This window comes from Panthera uncia, assembly GCF_023721935.1.
Source record: "Panthera uncia isolate 11264 chromosome A1 unlocalized genomic scaffold, Puncia_PCG_1.0 HiC_scaffold_17, whole genome shotgun sequence".
NCBI lineage: Eukaryota > Metazoa > Chordata > Mammalia > Carnivora > Felidae > Panthera > Panthera uncia.
Genome location: NW_026057577.1, coordinates 21,726,233 through 21,748,145, shown reverse-complemented (window position 1 = coordinate 21,748,145; position 21,913 = coordinate 21,726,233). Strand labels below are relative to the sequence as shown.

At 38.7% G+C, this 21,913-nt stretch overlaps 1 protein-coding gene across 2 annotated transcripts in view; it reads right to left on the bottom strand.

Moving 5' to 3' along the window:
• CCDC192 (coiled-coil domain containing 192) overlaps positions 1-18,711 on the bottom strand; it is a 205,565-nt gene extending 186,854 nt beyond the window's left edge. The window contains exons 1-2 of one of the 2 annotated variants that reach the window (XM_049648457.1): positions 18,554-18,711; positions 13,643-13,694 (exon numbers count right to left, since the gene is read on the bottom strand). In XM_049648457.1, the coding sequence (XP_049504414.1) occupies positions 13,643-13,694; positions 18,554-18,657 (156 nt within the window). In that variant the 5' untranslated portion in view covers positions 18,658-18,711. The remainder of the gene's footprint in view (positions 1-13,642; positions 13,695-18,553) is intronic. The other variant, XM_049648458.1, reaches the window with a different exon arrangement.
• Between the last annotated feature and the right edge of the window lie 3,202 nt (positions 18,712-21,913).

The window sequence follows — 21,913 nt, the reverse complement described above, 5'->3', positions numbered from 1 at the left end:
TTTTGCTAAGGATTTTTGTATCTATGTTTATCAGGGATAGTGGCCTATAATGTGTGTGTGTATGTGTGTGTGTGTGTGTAATCTCTGGTTTGGGTATTGGGGTGATCCTGGCCTGCTAAAAGGAGTTTGGAGGCTCTCCCGCCTCTTCAATTTTTTGGAGAGTTTGAGAACGGATAGGTATTAAATCTTTGAATGATCAGTAGAACTCACTAGTGATGCCCTCTGGTCCTGGACTTTTGTTTTGGGGAGGTTTTTGATTATGGATTCACTCTCCTTACTAGTAATTGGCCTCTTCACATTTTCTATTTCTTTATGATTCAGTCACGAAAGATTGTAACTTTCTAGGAATTTATCCATTTGTTCTAGGTTGTCTAATTTGTTGGCATTTAATTGTTCATAGTAGTCTCTTTATGTTCTTTGTATTTCTGTGGTATCAGTTGTAACTTCTCCTTTATCTCTTATTTTATGTATTTGAGCCATCTCTCAATTCTTCTTGGTGAGTCTAGGTAGATTGTCATCTTTGTTTGTCTTTTCAAAGAACTAGCTCTTAGTTTAATTAGTCTTTTCTATTATCATTTTAGTATCCATTTCATTTATTTCCATTCTGATCTTTATTATTTTCTTCCTTCTACTAACTTTGGAGTTTGTTTCTTCTTCTTTTCCTAGTTGTTTTAGGTATAAAATTAAATTGTTAATTTGAGATTTCTTTTGTTTCTTGAGGTAGGCCTGTATTGTATTGCTATGCACTTCCCTCTTAGAACTGCTTTTGCTTTATCCCACAGATTTTGGTGTTAATTTGTCTCTAGGTAGTTTTTTTTATTTATCCTTTGATTTTTTTCTATGACCTGGTAGTTGTTCAGTAACATGTTGTTTAATACCCGTGTATTTGTAGTTATTCCAGTTTTCTTATAATTGATTTCTAGGTTCATGCCATTGTGGTATGAAAAAAAAAATTCTTGATATGATTTCAGTCCTTTTGAATTTATTGAGAATTATTTTATGGCCTAAAATGTGATCTATCCTGAAAACGTTCCTTGTACACTTGAGAAAAATGTGTATCCTGTTACTTTTGGATGGACTGTTTTATACATTTATATATTAAGTCCATCTGGTCTAATGTACCATTTAAGGCTGATGTTTATTGTTGATTTTCTGTCTGGATGGTCCATCCATTGATGTAAGTGGGGTGTTAAAACCCCCTACTATTATTGTGTTGCTGGAAATTTTTCCTTTTAGATCTGTTAATATTTGCTTTATATTTTTTGGTGTTTCTATGTTGGGTGTATATATATTCATAAATGTTATATGTTCTTACTGAATTGACCCATTTATCATTATGCAGTGCCTGTCTTTGTCTTTTATTAAAGTCTTTTAAAAAGTCTCCTTAGTCTGATATGAGTATAGCTACACCAGATTTCCTTCTTTTTTTATTAACACAACATATATTTTTTCATCCCTTCATTTTCAGTTTCTCTGTGTCTTAAGTGAATCTCTTGTAGGCAGTACACAAATGTGTCTTGTTATTTGCCCATTCAACCCCTCTATGTCTTTTGATTAGAGAATTTAGTCCATTTACATTTAAAGTAGTTATTGATAGATATGTACTTACTGCCATTTTGTCAGTTGTTTTCTGGCTGTTTTTGTAGTTCCTCTGTGTTCCTTTCTTCTTTCTCTCTCTCTTCCCTTCTGGTTTGATAACATTTTTAGTGTTATTTTAGATTCTGTTTTCATTTTCTTTCGTGGATTTACAAATAAGTTTTTGCTTTTTGGTTACTGTGTCGCATATGTCATCCTATGTATCTAACAGTGTATTTTAAATTAGTAGCAATTTAATTTTAAGCACATCCCAAAACTTTATATTATTGCTTCCTCCACATTTTATGTTTTTGATGTCACTTTTCACAGCTTTTTCTTTTATGTAATGCTTAACTAATTATAATTTTCATTAATTTTACTACTTTTGTTTTAATCTTCTTAGCAGCTTTATAAGTGGTTAGTCTACTACCTTGACACTATATTACCTTTTCTAGTGAGATTTTTCACTTTTGTATGTTTTCTTGTTTTTAATTAATGCCTTTTCTTTTTAGCTTACAGTAGACCCTTGAATACTTCTTGCAAGGCCAGTTTAATAATGATGAACTCCTTTACCTTTTGCCTGTTGGAAAAAACTATTTCTTCGTCAGATATGAATAATAGCTTTGCTGGGTAGAATATTTTTGGTGAGGAGTTTTTTTTTGTTTGTTTGTTTGTTTTCCCATCACTTTGATGTCATAAGCCATTTCCTTCTGGCTTGCAAAGTTTCTGCTGAGAAAATTGCTGATAGCCTTATAGGATTTTCCTTTTCTCTTGACGCTTTTTCAGATTCTGTCTTCATCTTTAACTGTTGACATTTTTATTTTAATGTGTTTTGGTGTGGCTCTCTTTGGGTTCATTTCATCTGAAACTCTCTGGAATTCCTGGACCTTGATGTCTGTTTCCTTCCTTAGCTTAAGGAAGTTTTCATCTGTCATTTATTTCTTCAAATAAGTTTTCTGTCCCTTTCTCTCTTCTCCTTCTGGGACCTGTATAATGGAATGCTATTCTTTATGTTGTTGTGAAGGTACCTTAAATTATTTTAATTTTTTAAAATTCTTTTGTCTTTTTGGTGCTTTGTTTAGGTGAGGTCCACTACCCTCTCTTATAGCTTACTAATCCATTCTTCTCCTTTATCCAGTCTGCTATCAAATTCCTCTAGTGTATTTTCCCATTCAATTATTGTGTTCTTCAGGTCTGTGACTTCTATTTGGTACTCTCTGTTTTCTATTTCTTTGTTGAAGCTCTCACTGCATTCATCCATTCTTTTCCTGAGTTCAGTGAGCATCTTTATGACCATTACTTTGAATTCCTTATCAGGTGGATTACTTCTCATTAAGGTCTTTTTCTTTTGTTTGGAACATATTTCCCTGTTTCTTCATTTTGTTTGACCCTTTTGTTTCTTTTTTTAATGTTTATTTATTTATTTATTTTGAGAGATAGAGTGAGCAGGGGAGGGGCAGAGATAGAAGATGAGAGAGAATCCCAAGCAGGCTCTGCCCTGTCAGCATGGAGCCCAACATCAGGCTCAAACCCCATGAGATCATGATCCTGAGCTGAAACCAAGATTCTGACGCTTAACTAACTGAGCCACCCAATCACTCCTACTCTTTGTGTTTATTTCTATGTATGATGCAAAACAGCTACATGTCTCAGCCTTGAAGGGGTGACCCTGTGAAGGTGATGATCCTTCTCCTTCAACCTTGTCGAGCTCTTGGTTGTCTCTTGAACCTTTTGATTCTCTTAACTGCCTGATTTATTCTTGACATACCCCCAACGTTAGGTGTGTATGAAGACCTGTCAGTGATCCAAGGGGAGGAATCTTATTTAGCACCTAGTTTCGGGTTGATTGGAAGTCAGACCCTTCAGCAGCAGGTTTTAAAGTATACGAGTATATACAGTCCTGTGGGACTGCAATTGTAAACTCTGCTGGCTTCCAGACCAGGAGGTCTAAAGGTGTCCCCTGGACAAGAGTTGCAAAACTCAGGCCTCCAGACAAGCATTTAAGTCCCTTTCTGAGAAGTCTTATCAAGCTGTAGTGAGGCCAAGGGGATACCCAAGGATGGTGTCCCCTTGCTTAAATTCCCTGGATATACCTCCTTAGCTCTAGATGAGAAACTTGAAACCTATTCTTCAGGCTGAAGCTCCAGAGTAAGAAAATAGGCATTTTTCAGGGACGACTGGGACTGTCTTTCAACCTGCTGTTTGTACCGTGCCCTGAGGATGGTGTCTGACAAGCACTGCCTTTCTGATTGTTACAGTCCCTTGGAGCTCTGGAGCATCAGTCTTCATGTGCCCCAGGTGATCAAGAGGTGTCCCCTGTCTGAACTGCACATACTCTCTGGCTTTAGCATGGCTGCTCGAAAGCGTAGTAGACAGGGCTTCAGAAAGGCAGTGGGAAAATGTCTTAACTGCATGCATTTATGGGCTTCAGCAATACAGCAAGAGAGTGCCTTGTCTGTGAGAGTGTGCTAGCTTTAGGCTGGGAATAAGAGAACGGTACAACTTTTTGTGCTTGCTACTCCAGCTAGAGGTCAGGGAGCCTGCAACCAACTGTGCTTTCCGGCCTCAGCAAATGTCCCAACTGCTCACCCTTGCCTATACCACTGGGCATAGGAGAATGCACCTGCACTAGCGGGGCATGTGGTAAGTGCAACAGTGGTGTCCCCAGTGCCTCCATCGCTGAGGGACGTCCCAGCCATCCCCTACCCCTCCAGCCAGTGCCCCTAGGTCAGCAAGTGAATCTGTCTCAGATAGAGGCTAGGTACTTTTCAAGCTATATTTTCATTGGGTCTTGGGGTGAGTGAGACCACATGTGAGCTCTCCAAAAGCAGAACCTCAGTTTCCCATGGCGTTTTGGGACTCCTGGACATCTGCCCTGTTGGTTTTTCAAGCCACATATACTGGGAGCTCATCTTTCCAGTGCAGATCCCAGGGGCTGGGGTGCCCAAAGAGGGGCACAAATACCTTGCTCTTCTAGGAGATGTTCCTGTCTGGTGAGATTCTTCCCTATTGTGTTTGTGGCTAGGGGTTCGGGGACTGTTTCTGCCTCTCCTACCCACATCATGTGGTCCTTTGATGCTTTGTTATAGAAAGCAGTTCATCTAGTTTTCACATCTTTTCAGAGGGAAATGATCCATATGTAGCTATAGATTGGGTGTCTTTGGGAGGGCCTGAATTCAGGATATTCCTATGCCTCCACCTTGGACCCCTTCCTCCTAAATACTCTTTGTATCTGTCACACTTAGAGATAAAATATGATATCTAAGTTTTAAAATTTTTACTTTGTCTTCTATTATTTGGACATATTATTTGACATTTGTAAGTTTGGACAGCTTATTAGATATCTGTATGTCTTAAGACTTTTGTAAATTTTGATATGTGTCCTTTGTCCAATTTCTTTTTAAAGGCTAATTTTTTCCTCATTGATTTATATGTGACCTTAATATTTTAAGGATGTTGTAATAGATGTGACAAATATTTTCTGTTACTTACTCTGAATATTTATAAATGCTTCATAAATGGATTGAAATAGTGGTAAGTGGTAAGTTTTCTTACAAGGTAAAGAATTTTCTGAGTCTAAATTAGCTTCTCATTTTTGCATATTATGCATAAATTTGTCCAAGGAGAGAGTCAACTTTTTGAAGAAACGAACTCTAATCAAAACTTGGAGAAATATTTGATTTCTCCAAGCCTCATTAAGTACAGATAACACATCACATTGGTTCACATTATTAGACATATTTTCAAAGAACCAATTGACTCTGATACTTGATCTAACACAAACAGCTCTGCTATTGACATGACGCCCTGGGGCTATTATTCCCAGCCGCAAATGTCAGTTATCAAAACAAATTAAACCAATGTTATCTAATCTGCCTGACGAGATTGAGGGCAGCCAGAGGCCAAACTTAATCCCCAAGATCCTGAATCCTTTGTGCTTCTTCCTCCTGGATCCCTCTCCCTGTCTCAAGGAGACATACTTCTTTGGGAAAGGCTAGATTGAGTAGCTGTCCTAGCCCTTTAGGAGGATATTCTCTCTTGGGGAAAATCTGAAGTTTTGAAAAGTATTTTTCTTCAGACTGCAGCAACTGAAGTGTGTTCTCAAAGTCAGACTCATTGATTAGATGGTCCCAAAATACACTTCCCCTTGCCTGTCTTCCTTTGATCTAAACATTCAGGTTTTGGAAGTTGAGCAAATTTTACGTGAAACTTGAGTTTATATAGAATATTAATGCAGAGTAAACCTGGAAGCAAATTAAGTATATGTACTTAATTTGTATCTATTTAAATATATATACATTTAACTTCTGCCCCCTTTTGGTATTTCACAACTTCCTTCTTGCCACACATGCAAACGTCTCAACATTTCCACCCTCACAGAAAATAAAATGTGTCAGCACTACACAGCACAAATTGGCGTGCTTTTCCCAAATAATGCCTGTTGTTTGAAAGTTTTTGCCATTTAAAGGAGCCAAGTGGAGGGAAAAAAAAAATGTCATGGGCATTTGATGAAACAAATTTGCAGACATTCAAATGCTTTAGTTTATAGAGGCCCTTTGCGCCACTGATGCCTCTTGGGGAAATTCTGAAAAACATCCTATCTGTAAACAATCTGTTTCAGTGCCACATGTTTTCTGAATTTCTTTGCCTGCTGACATTTATAAAAACCAAAGGAGCACATTTGCATGTGAAAACAGGACCTTTTGTTTCTTATACATTTACTCTATCATAGAAATTAAAATGAAATAGGTCATCCTGCCCAATTGCTTGTGAAGGATCATTTTCTAAAGAACACTTCCTAGTTCTTTGGCCAACCTCATTTTGAACTACTAACATCTTTTTTGTGGCCTCTGTTCTCAAGTTAAATAGAGCTTATTATTAAAATAAGAAATTCTAGAACTAATGTTTTCTTTTGCATCTATCTCTAGCATTTCTTTTTATTTTCTTAGGTTTAATTCTTTTTTTTTTATTTTTTTATTTTTTAATGTTTATTCATTTTTGAGAGACAGAGACAGAGTGCGAGTTGGGGAGGGGCAGAGAGAGGGAGACACAGAATCCGAAGCAGGCTCCAGGCTCTGAGCTGTCAGCACAGGGCCCGAGGTGGGGCTCGAACCCATGAACTGCTAGATCATGACCTGAGCCGAAGTCAGATGCTTAACTCACTGAGCCACGCAGGCTCCCATATTCTTTTTTCTTTCACATCTGGTTTTATAGTGCTCTAATTTTTGTCCATCAAAAAACATTTTTGAGGGGCGCCTGGGTGGCGCAGTCGGTTAAGCGTCCGACTTCAGCCAGGTCACGATCTCGCGGTCCGTGAGTTCGAGCCCCGCGTCAGGCTCTGGGCTGATGGCTCGGAGCCTGGAGCCTGTTTCCGATTCTGTGTCTCCCTCTCTCTCTGCCCCTCCCCCATTCATGCTCTGTCTCTCTCTCTGTCCCAAAAATAAATAAAAAACGTTGAAAAAAAATTAAAAAAAAAAAAAACATTTTTGAAACTTCTTCTAGGCTCATGATGTGATTTTACTTCCTCAGCTTTTGAAGCTGTTTTAAGCCTTGTGTCTTCTTTGACTTAATGGCATGGGAGTGGAAGTAGTGCATCTAAACTCCAATTTACCCCTCCTTGCATTGCTGCCCGCCCAGACTGAAGAAATGCATTCCGAGGGAAGCTTCCATCCAGAGGGTCTCTTAATAACTATGACAAATAGAGTGTTGTGAAGAAGTAAATTCTTCACCTAAACAAAATAATAAGCCATTTGCCCACTGCAACTGATAACATGCATACATTTTAATGATCATCAAATAAAATGAAGTTTTGATCTTTCTTGATAATAACCAAAGGAAAAAATACCTTTTTCACCAGTTATGGGTCTATGATGATTACCATCATTCTCTGCATTGCTAGACCCAAAATCCCTGTTGAAGTTGCTTCTGTGATAGAATTTAGGCTATAGATTTAGGTTAGATGAACTAGAGTTGATTGCCCAGGGACAGAGTGGGGATGGGAGCAGGAGAGCATGATATGGATCGGCCCCTCATTTATTGCAAGATGTCAACATGAAAGAAGCTATACGAGAGGTTGAACAATGGCTAAACACTCCAACTAACATCTCACATCCCAGCATCTGGGAGATAGCATCACTCTTGCAGAGTCATGTTAGATACCATCTAGATAACTAGCAGATATTGCTAGAAATAAACATTCAATTTCTTTACTATTTGTGTTCTTTTGTGGGAAAAAGCCAATTTTGTAGATGGACTAAATAGACAACATCGTACTTTATTAAATGCAAACTTTTGTTTCCTTAAAGTCTGCAAACATACATTCATTAAATCTTTTATATGAAGAAAGACTTCTCTGAAGGGGTATCAGAGTCACAGTGACAGTTTCTCTTCACATCTTTTGCTGTGCCCTTAGTGACAGCACAGTAGCTGTTTTGCATTTCTTATGAGTTTCCATTTGCAAAACCTTATTCGTTCCCTTAGACCTATTTTGACTTTTTAGGTTAGGGCCCCTGGGGAGCAGCTTACTGGAGGTGGCTCTTGGGAGCAACACCTCTAAAGGAAAAGAGATGCAGAATGCAACAGCAGCCTCAGAAATTCTATGGGGGCTGTGGATGGGGTCTGGCCTTTCAGAATTGTCCTCTGTCTAAAGAAGGGGACTTGGTCCTGAGGCCCTGACACAACCATTCATTGCATAATGTTGATCACATGAAGATGGAAGGCCTTAGAGCCTTGGAGCTCCTTTAGCTGAGGGAGATTCCTTGAGAGAGACTCAACCTTTGAGTCATCATCAAGGCATGATGAACTCAAAATAAAGCCTAGATCTAAATGTAAAACCTAAAACTTTAAGACTGTAGGAAGAAAACAGGAGAAAATATTTGTGACCTTGGGCAAAGAATTTTTAGATAGCGAACGCATGAGCCATGAGAATACCAAGTGATAAATTAGACTTCATAAAAATTAATAACTCCTGCCCTTCTAAAGACACGTAAGATTAAGAGTAACCACAGGCTGGAGAAAATAGTTTCAAAACATATATCTGAAAAATTTCTTATCTCTAGAATACATCAAGAGCTCTAATCCAATAATAAGAAACAAAAGAACTTAAACACAAACTAAAGATTTCAGTAGATCCTTCACCAAACAAGACATAAAGATGGCAAATAAGTACATGAAAAGGTACTCGACACCATTAGCTATTAAGGAAATGCAAATTAAAACCACACTGAGATACTACTACTACATTAGAAAGGCTAAGACTTAAAAGACTGACCCTACCAAGGTTGGAGAGAATGTGGGTCAACTAAAACTCTCACACACTGCTGGTGGAAATGTAAAATGATGCTATCACTTTGGAAAAACTGTTTGACAGTTTTTAAGAAAGTTAAATTATCATATGATTCAATCACTTCACTCTTAGGTATTCACCCAAGAGAAAAGAAAGCATAGGTCCACACAAAGACTTGTTCATGAATGTTTAAAGCAGCTTTATTTGTAAGAGTCAAACACTGGAAATAACCTAAATGTCAGTCAACAGGTAGAGGGATAGACAAACTGATGGGTTCAATACAGTGAGGTCCTATTCAATAAAAATGAATTATTGATACAGACTACAACATGGATGAATTTCAAAATAATTTTGCTAAGTAAAGGAAGCCAGTAAAAGGGGGTACATACTGTATGATATGTTAATATATCACTCATGCTTTAAATCAACATTTCAAGTGATTTAAAGGAAATCTTCCTATTTATTCTTATCATGAGACCAATATAGAACTGCATTAATATATCACATACTCCATTTACATAAAGCTCAAGGAAATGCAAAATTATAGACAGTGGCATAAGGCATATCAGTGCTTCCTTGAGAATGGTATATAGGCAGGTGTGGAGAAGTGGGTGGGAGGGATTAGAGAGGAGCCTGAGAAACTCCTGAGGGTGATGGGTAGTTTCATTTTCTTGACTGGTTTGTATGTGTATGTCAAATTCAACTTGTACATTTCCAATTTGTCAAGTGCGTTTCAGTAAAAGACAAGAAAGAAAGAAAGAAAGAAAGAAAGAAAGAAAGAAAGAAAGAAAGAAAAGCAAGCAAAGGAAGAGAGAAGGAAGAAAGAGAGGAAGAGAAAGAAGAGGAAAGAAAGAAATCCAAAACAAAAATTTTGACACATCATTTCTCACCTATTAAAGTAGGAAAAATAAATACCTAAATACTCCATTTTCTAGAACATCCACAAATCTTTATATTTAAATATACATAGAGATGCAGTTCTATATTGATCTTATTCTCAGAATAAATAGGAAGATTTCCTTTAAATAACTTGAAATGTTCATTGCAAACACACGTGATATATTAACAAATAATTTGAACGTTTTCTCCGCAATGGGAAGGATTTTCTGAAAGCCATTTTAGAATATAAAAATTTAGAAATATCATAATGAGACCAAATACATGCTTCCTGTGAACATAATACTATATCATACCAAGTACTAAAAGAAAAACAGAATTTATACAGTTTGGCACAATTTAAGGCATAGCTTGCCTTTCTCCATTTATCAGATGCAAAATATTTCAGCTCCTTTAAGTTAGTTTTGGAAAGCTGACGTTCTCTGTAGTGTGCTATGAATTTGACCTCACCAATTAAAAATAAAAAAGTGCTTTCATAGTTTCGGCACCTAGAATAATGATTCTTTAATGAAGTCATCGCTAAATTACTACTTGAAAGCCAAATGGTTTCTGAGGTTTTCTAATAAGCTTAGTTTTGCACAATGAGTGAAATACTTCATACATATTCCAGCATTAATGAATTCATACCCACACCCTCACTTGTGGATGTGCCCCTCCACATAACCACTGACATCATATGTTTTACATAATTCATTTCTGTGTGTCACAGTGGGTCAGGAATAGTTCAGAGGGAGAAATTCGGAGCCAGGTATCTGGCTCAGGTCAAGCCTCCTTTCAATATAATTTCTATTTCCTAAACAGTTTCAAATGAGGTTATTTATATGCACTAGCTGTTCTCTGCCAGAAGATCTTAAAATGCAGCAAAGGCAACAGTTTAAATAACATTCTAATCCTCCAACGGGCCCAAAAGAATAAGGTGCAGATAAACAGGGACAGCCTCGCACCTGAGATGGGGATCTAAAGAAAATAACACTGTATTATCCCATAATGTTCCCTCTATCTGGTGAACACAGATTCATTGGTCATTCAACATCTGAAAACTTTCTCAACCTCCCCAAATCTCAATTTCTTAATTTCTCAAGTGTTAATAATAAGAAGAAAGGTATCAATATGATAGTGATGATTCTGAAAACCATGGCCATCTGGTGCTGTAGGAATCGGAGGGATAGCATCTGTCCATCACCTAATACCATGCCTGGGGCTCAGTCCATTTGTTCAGTCCAATGGACTCAGACAGTAATGACTGAGTGCTATTTTGGCAGCAGAGACTCTATCCTGGGGACACAGAGATGAATAAACAAAGGCCAGTTGATACTCTAAGGATGCAGTTTACCAGAAGAGTTCAAAAATTAAAGGCGCAGAGAACAGTGTAGTAAAGGCGAATAGGGAACCACCATTTTCAGATAGGTAGCACAGGTTTCATTGCGTTTGGGTGGCCAAGATATCTTCACAGAATTAAACAGGTTTCATCCTTCAATTTCCTTCTCTTCTGTTACAGCAAACTGCAACTATTTTAAAAGAGGCTTCTGATGGGGTACCCGGCTAGCTCAGTCGGTTAAGCCTCCAGCTTCAGCTCAGGCCATGATCTCACAGTTTGTGAGTTCAAGCCCCGCATCTGGCTCTGTGCTGACAGCTCAGAGCCTGGTTCAGCCTGCTTCTGATTCTGTGTCTCCCTCTCTCTCTGCCCCTCCCCCACTCGTGCTCTGTCTGTCTGTCTCTCTCTCTCAAAAATAAACATCAAAATAAATTTTAAAGAGGCATCTGAGATCTACTTGCAGTTTGGTTCCTCATGATACATAGCAGAGTCAGTTCTGCTGAGTGACCGTCCAAGAGTTCCGAGATTTGAAAGGGATTGTCTGATGAGGAGACAGCACTAACTGCGGATATCTTATGGCCTTGAGGTCCCTAATTCTAACCTCCTTCAGCTGAATGTATTCTTTTAGAAATGTAAAAACACAGCAGAACACAGCAGAACCAACTACTTTCAACCCTGGGGATCCCAACTGTATTAAATGTAAATTGAAAGAAGTAGATTCTGAACTCCAGGAAGCTAATTGGGAGCCCTGAACAGAAATCCTAAATGTGGTAATTGGCACCTTGTCCTTTTCAGTGTCATATGCAGCCAACTAGAGGGTTACCTCTAGGGTGCTAATTGATTAGCCTTGTTAGAGGGAAAGGCAGTAAACAGAGATTGGTGAGCTGAAGTCTCTCCAAAACTGCAATTTAACTGCTAACCCAAGGGTTCCAAGCAGAGAAAAAAATGTTTTTATACGGTGCCAGTGAGGGATACTTTCTCTGTGGGCAACAGAATTATAAATAGTTCCAATATATACATTTAAAAAACTTCATTATTAGGCTTTTTTTTTTTTTTTGCTAGCTGAAAACACACAATATAAGATTAAATAACAACTACACTCAGAAAGAAGATTTTTAATAAAGTTCATATTCTACCACTCTAGATTGGTCTCCCTTGACTTCTATTTCTTTAACAAAACCCCTCCTGCTGAAAATAATTATGGATTTGAGAGACAAGTTCAGTCTGTCGGGAATCAGGTTAAATGAATGTCACTTAGAAAAGAGATGTTAAAAATAATATAAAAACGGAGGGACAAAACAGAAGAGACTCATAACTATGGAGAACAAACTGAGGGTTGCTGGAGGGGTTGTGGGAGGAGGGATGGCATGGGCTAAATGGATAAGGGGCATTAAGGAATCTACTCCTGAAATCGTTGTTTCACTATATGCTAACTAATTTGGATGTACATTTTAAAAAATAAAAAATAAAATAAAATAAAAGAGATGTTAATGTTTTCGAACAAAAATAACTGCAGGAGTGAGATTCTGGATATACAGTTCATTAGATCATTTGTTCTTAGCTGGGGATGCTGAGATGGGATGGGAGTGGTAGAGGAGAACTGTTGAATCCAGAAAGAAATAGAGAAACCAAAGAGTGAGGTCCCTAGCCCATAGGGGAGCCCATTTGAATGCTGTTATTACCGAATAACTATATTTCCATTTACTTGTGTGACTTCACCCACCATTTTCATATCCCAAACGTCTTATTTGAGGTAGACTATTAAAGTTCATCATCCTCATTTCATGGATTAAAAATAAGATCCTGAGACTTTAAATGACTTGGTTCTTGTCTGGGTTTCAGAATTGTTCTAGAAACATCTATGGTAGAGTCTAGGGGATCCCCTTACTAAAACTGAATCAGGAGTACACAGCTTATTTTTCCTTTAGGGGAAATCCTCAAATTAGCATAAAAGTGGAGGACTAGTGTAATGAACTCCCATGTCCCCATCACCCAACCTCAACATTTCTCAACAGCCTGTACTTTGGCTACCCGAGGCTTGTGCAGGTACTAACTGAGGCTCAGGTAAAAAGGACCTGACTATCCCAGGGTGTAACAGAGCTCATAGAAGAGACAAGACCTCAAGGGTCAGAGCTAGGTCTGTCATTTGCTGATTTGTAAAGGTGTGAATTAGAAATATCTGGAAAAGACTGTGATTTAACCCTTAGCCTAAATAAACCGAATAATGTGATTTACCCAATCTGTACCTTGTTTGAATACCAGAATTTCCTCCTGTATAAGCGAATACTCTGAGGTAACCACGATGTTCATGATATTGGGGGGCCACACCATTGCTCACCTAACTTCCCTACTGCCCAGTAATATCACTTAGCTGGCACTCTACCCACTTTGCCTCATTCTACAAGATAAAGAACACTCCATGTTTTGTTTTTAAGATCTTTACTAATGAAATGTGAAAACAAAACTATGTCAGGAAAATCTCAACATTCATTAGGGAAGTTAAAGTTTCGTTAACTGTAATGCTTAAAACAAAGAAACAAGAAAGAATTTCTGCAAACTTCATTTCTTACCAGTGTCCTGTGTCTTTGTTGTGTATTTGACTCTGAACTTGCAGATGTGGTGCTGAAATAAAATAAGAGTTTAGAATTCCAAAATTTTATTTCAGAAGTGCACACAGTTGTACACACACATATACACCCCACATCAAATAGATCCCTACACTGTGACATTGAAGATAATTGTTCTAAAGTATTTCCTCCAAATGTCAATTTCTGAACATTTCTAAAGGAAATCAAAACTATGGAATGTAAACTTCACTCAAAGAAGATAAAATAGCCTTTAAAGGTTCTCTTGAGAATAAGCAGTCTGAACAGTACAGTCTGTTCTGAAAACCTGCAAAATCTCTTCTTTCAACTAATAAAAGAAAAAGAAAAAGTGGAAGAAAGCATACCGTCCTGTGGAAACAGCAGACTTGGGGAATTCTTTGTCTCCTACACTGTTCCTCAATCAATCTCTCTTTCTGGGATCATTTCCAGTAGTTTGCAAACATGCTGTTATTTATTGCATCTTGAGGTCTCTTAACCCTTTTCTTTCTGCTTGATTACTCTGACCCCTTTATAACGAAGCTATATCCTCATTGTCTCTAATTCCTTCCCTCCTTGCAGCTCCATTCACATTCTCCTAAGTACCACCCACATAAATTGCACTTAGTTCATCAGCGATCTCCACATCGCTGTTACTGCTATGATCATTTGTCACATTTCACATTACATGACAGCTTTTGACATGATTCATCACTTCCTCCTTGACATGCTCTTTTCACTTGGCTTCCTAAGGTCCCAAGTTTTCTTCCTGTCCCACTTGCTGCTACTTCTCAGTTTGCTTCAATGGTTCTTTGTCTCTCTCTGAGCTCTCACTTTTGGCATGTTCCCAGGCTTCCTCTCTCCTCTCCCCATATCTGCTCCATTGTTGATGTCACCCATCCTCATGGCTTTAAGTTCATCAATATGCCGATCACTGCCAAGGACACATTTCCACACTTCTCCCTCGAATTCGAGATTCATTCGTGTAATTGCTTTCTTGACATCTCCACTGGATGCCTAATAGATATCTCAAGTTTCAACATTTTCAAACCTACCTCCTAATTCTTACCCCCAATCTTCTGCTCACACTCTTCCCCATCTTAGTTGATGATGACAATATCCTTCCACTTGCTCAGGCTGACACCTTGACTCTCTTTCTGTGTCAGATCCCATAAGCAATTTTAACAGGACACTCTTGGCTCTACAATCAAACTATATCCAGTATCCGACTAACTCTTACCATCTTCTCTTAACACCCTAGTTCAAGCCTCAAGCTACTATCAGCTCTTGCCTGGATTATTGCATGAACCTCCAAGATGGTACTGTCTACATGCTATTTTCAGTACACCTACAATAACGAATATCATTTCACTCCTCTGCTCAAAGTATGGGATCTCATTTCATTCAGAATAAAAGCCAAAACCTGTACAATGGTGTATGAGGCCCTACAGGTCTCACCAAACCACCCTTCCCATGTACTGTAGGACTTCCTACTCCCTCCTTCCCCTTCCCATACAAGTCCACCTTTGCCTCTCTGAATTCATCTGATACTCTCCTCAGTCAGTGATGCTGGCTTACTTGCTGTTCCTCAACCTTCTCATCTAGGCTCCCATTTCAAGTCCTTCTGCCAGGAACACGTACTCCATACTTGCCTGCTTGGCTCTTTTCCACTCCCTTCTTGTCTTTGTGCAAATATGCTTTCTCGCTGAGGCCTCCCATATGTGCCTCCTTTAAAATTGACCTCCACCTTCTCTCCATCCTCATCACCTTGTTTAATTTTTCTTTGCTGTACTCACCACCTTCTACCATCCTGTGGAACTTGTTTGTTTATTATATTTATTGTGCCTCCTCCCACTTGAAAGTACAAAGTCTTGAAGATAGAGAATTTTTTTCTAGTTTGTTACCCTGTCTTTAGCATCTTGAACAAGACTAGAATGGTCCATAAATATTTATTTATGAATGAATGAATCCATGGATGATTTAGTAAATATCTAGTCTTAATAAGTCTTGTTCTTCTGCTGTCAACCAATAAGCCTTACTTTAAAATCCTAGGGTACTTTTATTATTTTCTGTCCTACTCTCTCCCTCGCGAATGTGTTATTTTTTTCCATGTTATTGTGCAGGTCTCTCACTTTTCAAAACCATATAAAACCATTTAAAATGTTCGTGAAGTAATCAGTGACAATTGAGCAAAGTTAATTAGATTCCCACTCAGTGGAAGGACACACTGGGGTTTTGAGAGATGTAATTGCTCTTCTCACATCATATCTAATCAGCAAAAACCAGTATTTTGGTGCTTTGTACTTGACAGTATCTCTTTATCATGAAATGGAAAACAAAGTTTTGCCATCATATTGCCGGGCAAACCAACAAATGGTTTTGAAGGACCTTAATAAACTGCCCCCTCTTACCATCTAATTTTATCATCTATCAGTGGATCTTGCAAAAATGCCACTTTCATCAAACTGTACTGCTCAATACTTCCAGAATATATGTTTATCCTTTTCGTTGGTTGTTTCCTCAGACAAGAAATGCTCTTACTCTCTTCTCTGTTTGTGAAAATCTTACCTGTTCTTCATTCCATGACTCAAATTCTGGCTCTTCCTGACGCTTCTTTGATCCTACCAATCAAAACTGTTTCTTGCCCCTGTGTCCACAAGCAGTATTTGGATATCTGTCTCTTCAAACCCTGATGCCATTTAATCATGTAAATAATTATTTGTCTACCTATGTTTTTGTACATCTCAGTGACATCTCCTAGAGGACAAGGAATATCCTTGTTTATTTTCATTCACCCAATGATATACCAAGCAAGAAATTAATAGTTGGTCATGGAATGAAGCCAAAAAAATAACAAAAACAAAAACAAAAACAAACAAACAAACAAACAAAACATTGTGGGTGCAGTACCCTTAAGTGCATCTTCAGATGTACAACAAATGTTCAAGTGAAACCACCTTCTTTTAATAATGCCTGAAGCAAAACTACTGATTTAAAAGTGAAGGAGCTTTGGCTGCCTGACAATAATATTTAAAGGTCATGAGTCATGGCCTCAGAGTAACCATAGCTACTCGGCATACACAGCACAAGTCATGTTTATAACATAATTCAGGAGAAAAAAAGCTTTAGAAAGCCTATTAGCCTTGAGAGAAAACAAATTAGAATTAACAAATGTATTTATGAAGCTTGTTTTTATTGCACTGGTTTTGTTTTACTTCAGGGTTCATGGAAAAACTGAGAAAATTCTTTAAATTTCTATCAGCAGGGAGTATTAATATGACATTTCGGCTTTACAGTAATTTTTTTTCTTAGTAATTGATAAGAAGTTAAGTATTTCCTTCCTTTAAGTGAAATATCTATCTGTTGTCCAAACTTTGTACACTGTTTGTTTGTTTGTGTTGGAGTAGTAATCAGTTACCACTTAGTCCGTGTGATGAACAGATGTTGATAAAACTGGTTTGGAAACAGCTATTGAGCAGCCGAATCTTATGGGGAAGAATTTCCTGGGAAAATGCCTTTTTTTAGTCCCTGGGTTAATTGCATCCAAGGCCTAACCTTCTTTTCTCAGACAAGCAGAGAAGCAAATTCCCATTTGATGTCTATAAAGTATAGACAGGATTTCCCCCAAGGGCCTGAGAAGAAGAGGGAAGAGAGAAGTAGGGCAGACGACCAGGCACATGTGACCATTTTGCTCCTGCTTAGAAGTGAAGAAGCTGGACTGAACCCATCTAAGGGTTAACCAAGGTAGCATGTCCTCAGCTGTGTCCTACATCAAAGCCCTGCTCTCTACTTGCACAGAACACTCAGTTCCATATACCAGGAGAACAAAAACACCAATGATAATTTGCAGTGAGAGCAAAGTCCTGCTTTTCACTTGGTTTCCCTGCTGGTTGTACACTTGGCTGTTCATTTCAAAGTTGTTAATCATAGGGCATTTTCTCTTCAGTCGGTAACATTATGTTCACCTCTCCTATTGTCAGCACATTGACATATTGTCTCTTTAGGTGCTGTGTTCAGGGAAATTAAAAGAACATAGGTGTTTGATAAATTTCATTTTCTTTAGCAGACAAAAGACTCCCTCCTCCCAAAGATTGTTCATCTTTTGAAGGTCACAGAACTTCTGCACCTAGAAAAAACATTTCACATGAAGTTTGGGGGGATTTGTGAATATCCCACAGCATCTGTGGTCCATAGACCCAAGGTTAAAAACAAATAAAAACAAGACCCACACCTTTCATGCAATAAAAATACATTTTAAAGCCTAAGCAGTACTACAGTTACATGTGTACATATCACAGGACACCATGCTCCACAGTCCACCTCTTTCTTCAGAGGAGGTGTGGTCATCTCCTATGCTAGGCTTAAAAGAAAATGCTAATTGACAAGGTATTTCTATATCTGAAGGGAAAATGAGTAATGTCCCAACATGCAGATTTTCCAGTGATTAACTGTAGATCAGTTATAAAGGTAAATTTTACTTCCATATGTGTTGCCAGAGTTGGTTTGGGTTTTTATTTGAGGAGCATTGGAATGACCTAGCTTCTTTTGTGGATATCTCCTGGCAAGGGAGCAGTGAAGGTGACATTTCATTACAGCGGTTCTCAGCCTTTCCCTTCAATGCCAATAAAATGGTTGTGGTGCGTATGTGATTCTGAGAAGAGCAAGTAAGGGACATTTTATTCATTCAACAAATATTTATTGAACAACTATTGTGTGTCAGACCCTGCCCTATGAAAGCACCATTCAAAGAAAGGGGTCATTTCCCTGGAACAGGTGAAAAGACTGTTTGATATTTTTCCCCAGGCTTTAAAGAAAGGTTTCCTTTGAAGCACTGGGTAAGGTCCACTCTATCTAGAAATTTCCAAGAATTCTTTGGGACAGAAGGAGCTGGGAACTCACCTGCTTCTCCCTGGGGTTTCATACCCTGGGGCCACAGATTTCTTGCTGTAACATTCTCCCATCTCGTCAGGGTCACTGGGATACCCTGTTCGTGGGACAGACATCAACTATCTCCATGCCTTAGTTTCAGAATCCCTGTTACTGCTCTACTGTTTCCTGTTGCTAGGCAACCACAATGGCTGCGGGAAGAACAGTTAACTTCCCAAAGGAAAAAAAAAAAAAAAAAAAAAACTCAATTACAAAGCCACAGTAACCCCTCACAACATTTCACAAATCAGATCCAGGCATGAGTATTCCTGAGGAATCACCACATATTCATCATTTCTGGAAAACACATTCAAAGTGGGCCAGAAGCAGTGGTTTTGTGCTCAAGCCGTGGCCTGTTTGCATCTAGAACCAGTGCTAACGGTCACACTGCTTGTCTAAGAGGGGTGCATACACAGAAACGGATTGGTTTACAGGCTAGCAGTAGTTTTGGCACAGACTACCCCCAGCTTGTGATGATATTCTTTACCTGGGACCCATAGACCCCAGACAGAAGATCCCACCTGGCCACGTCCTAACTAAGGCTTCTTTCCTGATGCAGGATTGCAGAGGTGGTAATGGCATTCTGCTCACTGTCATAGCTCATCTGCACCACTGCTCCTTCTTTCCTTTGCTTGTCTAAAGGCAAGAGCCATTTTCTCCCAGGCAGTTGTTACATCTCTCCCTGGATGTATTTGTGGACCCTGGTTAGCGCGTATTCTTACTTACTCCTCTTACTGCTCTGGCAGGAAGTACATGTAGGACTTCGGCAGTCTAATGATCCGAATCACTTCGGGGTTTGGATCCCTTATGTCCTAGGCTTACCCAAACCTCATCACACAGCCCATCTCAAAATAACAGACTGCAGTTTTTCCAATCACAGAATTTGTTTCTAGAGATAGAGCAAATTAGATCAAATGACTGCAATAGTAGTGAAGATAGTTGGACTTACTAGCTAAAAAGTGTAACTATGAGCAAAATTATAAACTACGGAGCTATGGGTGCTCTGGGTGGAAAAATCACCACTAACTAGGTAGGGTGTGGAAATACAAAGATTGGGAAAAGAAGGTCATCTCAGTAATGGCTGGTGAAAGGCAGTGTAAGCACTAATTATTTATAATGGTTATTAATCTTATCTTACATCTCACTGATCAAAAAGAGAGGTGGGGAGATATGGCTGGTACAAAAACAGTCTTTCGAAAAGTCCTTGAAAAACAAAGTGACTTTTCCACTATTAATCCTCCGTAAATGAATATTATCAGAGAAGGATTTCGGAAGGAGGTGGTGAAGAACTTAGCAGGTTTATTGAAGACATATCGGTCTGCAGAATTCTTGTGAACAAGCTAAGTATCAACAACAACAAAATGATCCTGGTTTTTATGATTAAGTTAAGGAAAAGTCCCTATGCATGAAAGTCCTTGAAATGGTCTCATTTTTAAAAGCTGGACTGAATTTTAAGAAAAACTATGATTTGCCCTCTAGTTTCAAGGAAAAAAAGGAGTGTTTTAACAAAACTTCTAGAAATGTATATAAATCATTCGTGCTCCCACCAGCAACAATATTTTAAACTAAAAAAAACTAGAAGCTCCTCAGGGCTCTTATAGACTACTACAGACCTTTTTAAAAGTCACTTTGTGATCCGTCAAAAATGCATCTTTCCCTAGAATCAGAAATCATATATACGCATACAACAAGAAGGCATCTTAATGCTTATACATACTTTATGTGCTCTTGTGCTACCGCTTATCAGGAAGCCTTCTACAGCTTTGATGCATAAGTGCCAGTAAGACCAGAGACGAGGGCAGAAGAGGAAACAGCAATGAGGAAAGAGCTCGAACAGATAGTGATACAGAAGTGGTGTAGCTGTAGAGCGGAAAGAAAGCCACCATGGAGGTCTTTACAGTCCCTGCTGGGGATATAGCCCTTTAGCCTTCATCAGTCCACTCACTTTTAACTGTTTATTCACTTGTTTGCCATATATTTTTTTTGAAAACCCATTGTCTGCTAGAAATGGTGCTAGGCATAAATGAAACTGATACTGTCCATGTTCTCATGGAGCTGATCATTCTATCAAGGTTATGGTTCTAGTAGGCATGAATGTCCTATTGGGAAAAGAGTAAAGGAAGCAGATCTTAGATTTCCAAAGGGTTCTTCTGACTGAACAGATCCCAGGCATCCAAATGAATAAACAAAGGAAAGCAAACAGAAATACCTCATAGTTATTCCTCTTCCAGTGATACAATCCTGTGGAGATAAATGACCGCTTTCACAGAGCTGACCCAGGGAGGTTCACTAAGCTTTCACCTTGGGTGTTGGACTCAAGGTGACTGTGCCGATGTCTGAGAGTCTGGGTGTGTCTTTGTTAGGAGAAGACAAGGGGAGAGGGAGAAGATGAGACAGAAACCAAAGGAACATCACAGAAACAAGTACACATCAATCCATGAACCAGAACAACCAAAGCATCTTTCTACTGATTGCAAAGGCTTTCCTTTGTTTCTCTCAAGAATTATCCAGCTCTCTTGTCATTGTTTTTTGTGACCTCTTCACTGTTTGCTGATTGCTTGACACAGTGGGTCTAATTATCTCTAGGCGTCCAACCTGTTTTAATGGAGGGGAAAGTTTATCTGTGTGAGCGGAAAGACTCACCTACCAATTGGTCCTAAAGTCTTTCCTCAGGAAACACAAGAATAAGTTTGAAAGCTGTTCAACGGTGAGTAGGAGTGTAAACTTTTCATTTATGGCTTTTTTTTATGGCAGGAAGTAAACATTCCTTTTTCTTCCTTACAGTTTGGTACTGCAGTAAGCATTTGTCATTTGGGGATCCCAAATAGTGTCAGGTTTCCCTGTGGGATTGCCTTTCTCCTCTCACATTCAGTTGTAAAAAGACAGTAAGTTCAGGCAATCAACCCCCAACATAGAACCCAAGACAAGGCAGGCCCTGTCCAGGCAAAGGGTCTGCAATTGGCTCTTTGGCAACTTGATCCTGAGACTTTGAATCTCAAACAGGTGATACCAGAATGAAAGAAACCACTGAATTTCTAGTTATCCATTTACTTATTTATCCCACAAAGATGTCCTGAGAGTATGCTCTGTGACAGGCATTTTTCTAGATGCTGGTGATACAGTACTAAGAAAGACAAAGTTGCTGTTCTTCTTAGTTTCGTATTTCAGTTGGTGAAGGTAACCAAACAAATGAAGAAGATATTTTCAGATTGGGACAAGCAGTGTAGAGAAGATGAAACAAGAAAATATGACCAAGAGCAGGAAGTAATGTAAGAATGAGATAGAAAGGAGGAAAAGGGACCAGCCTAGGGACACTTGCAGGGTAGAGTGTTC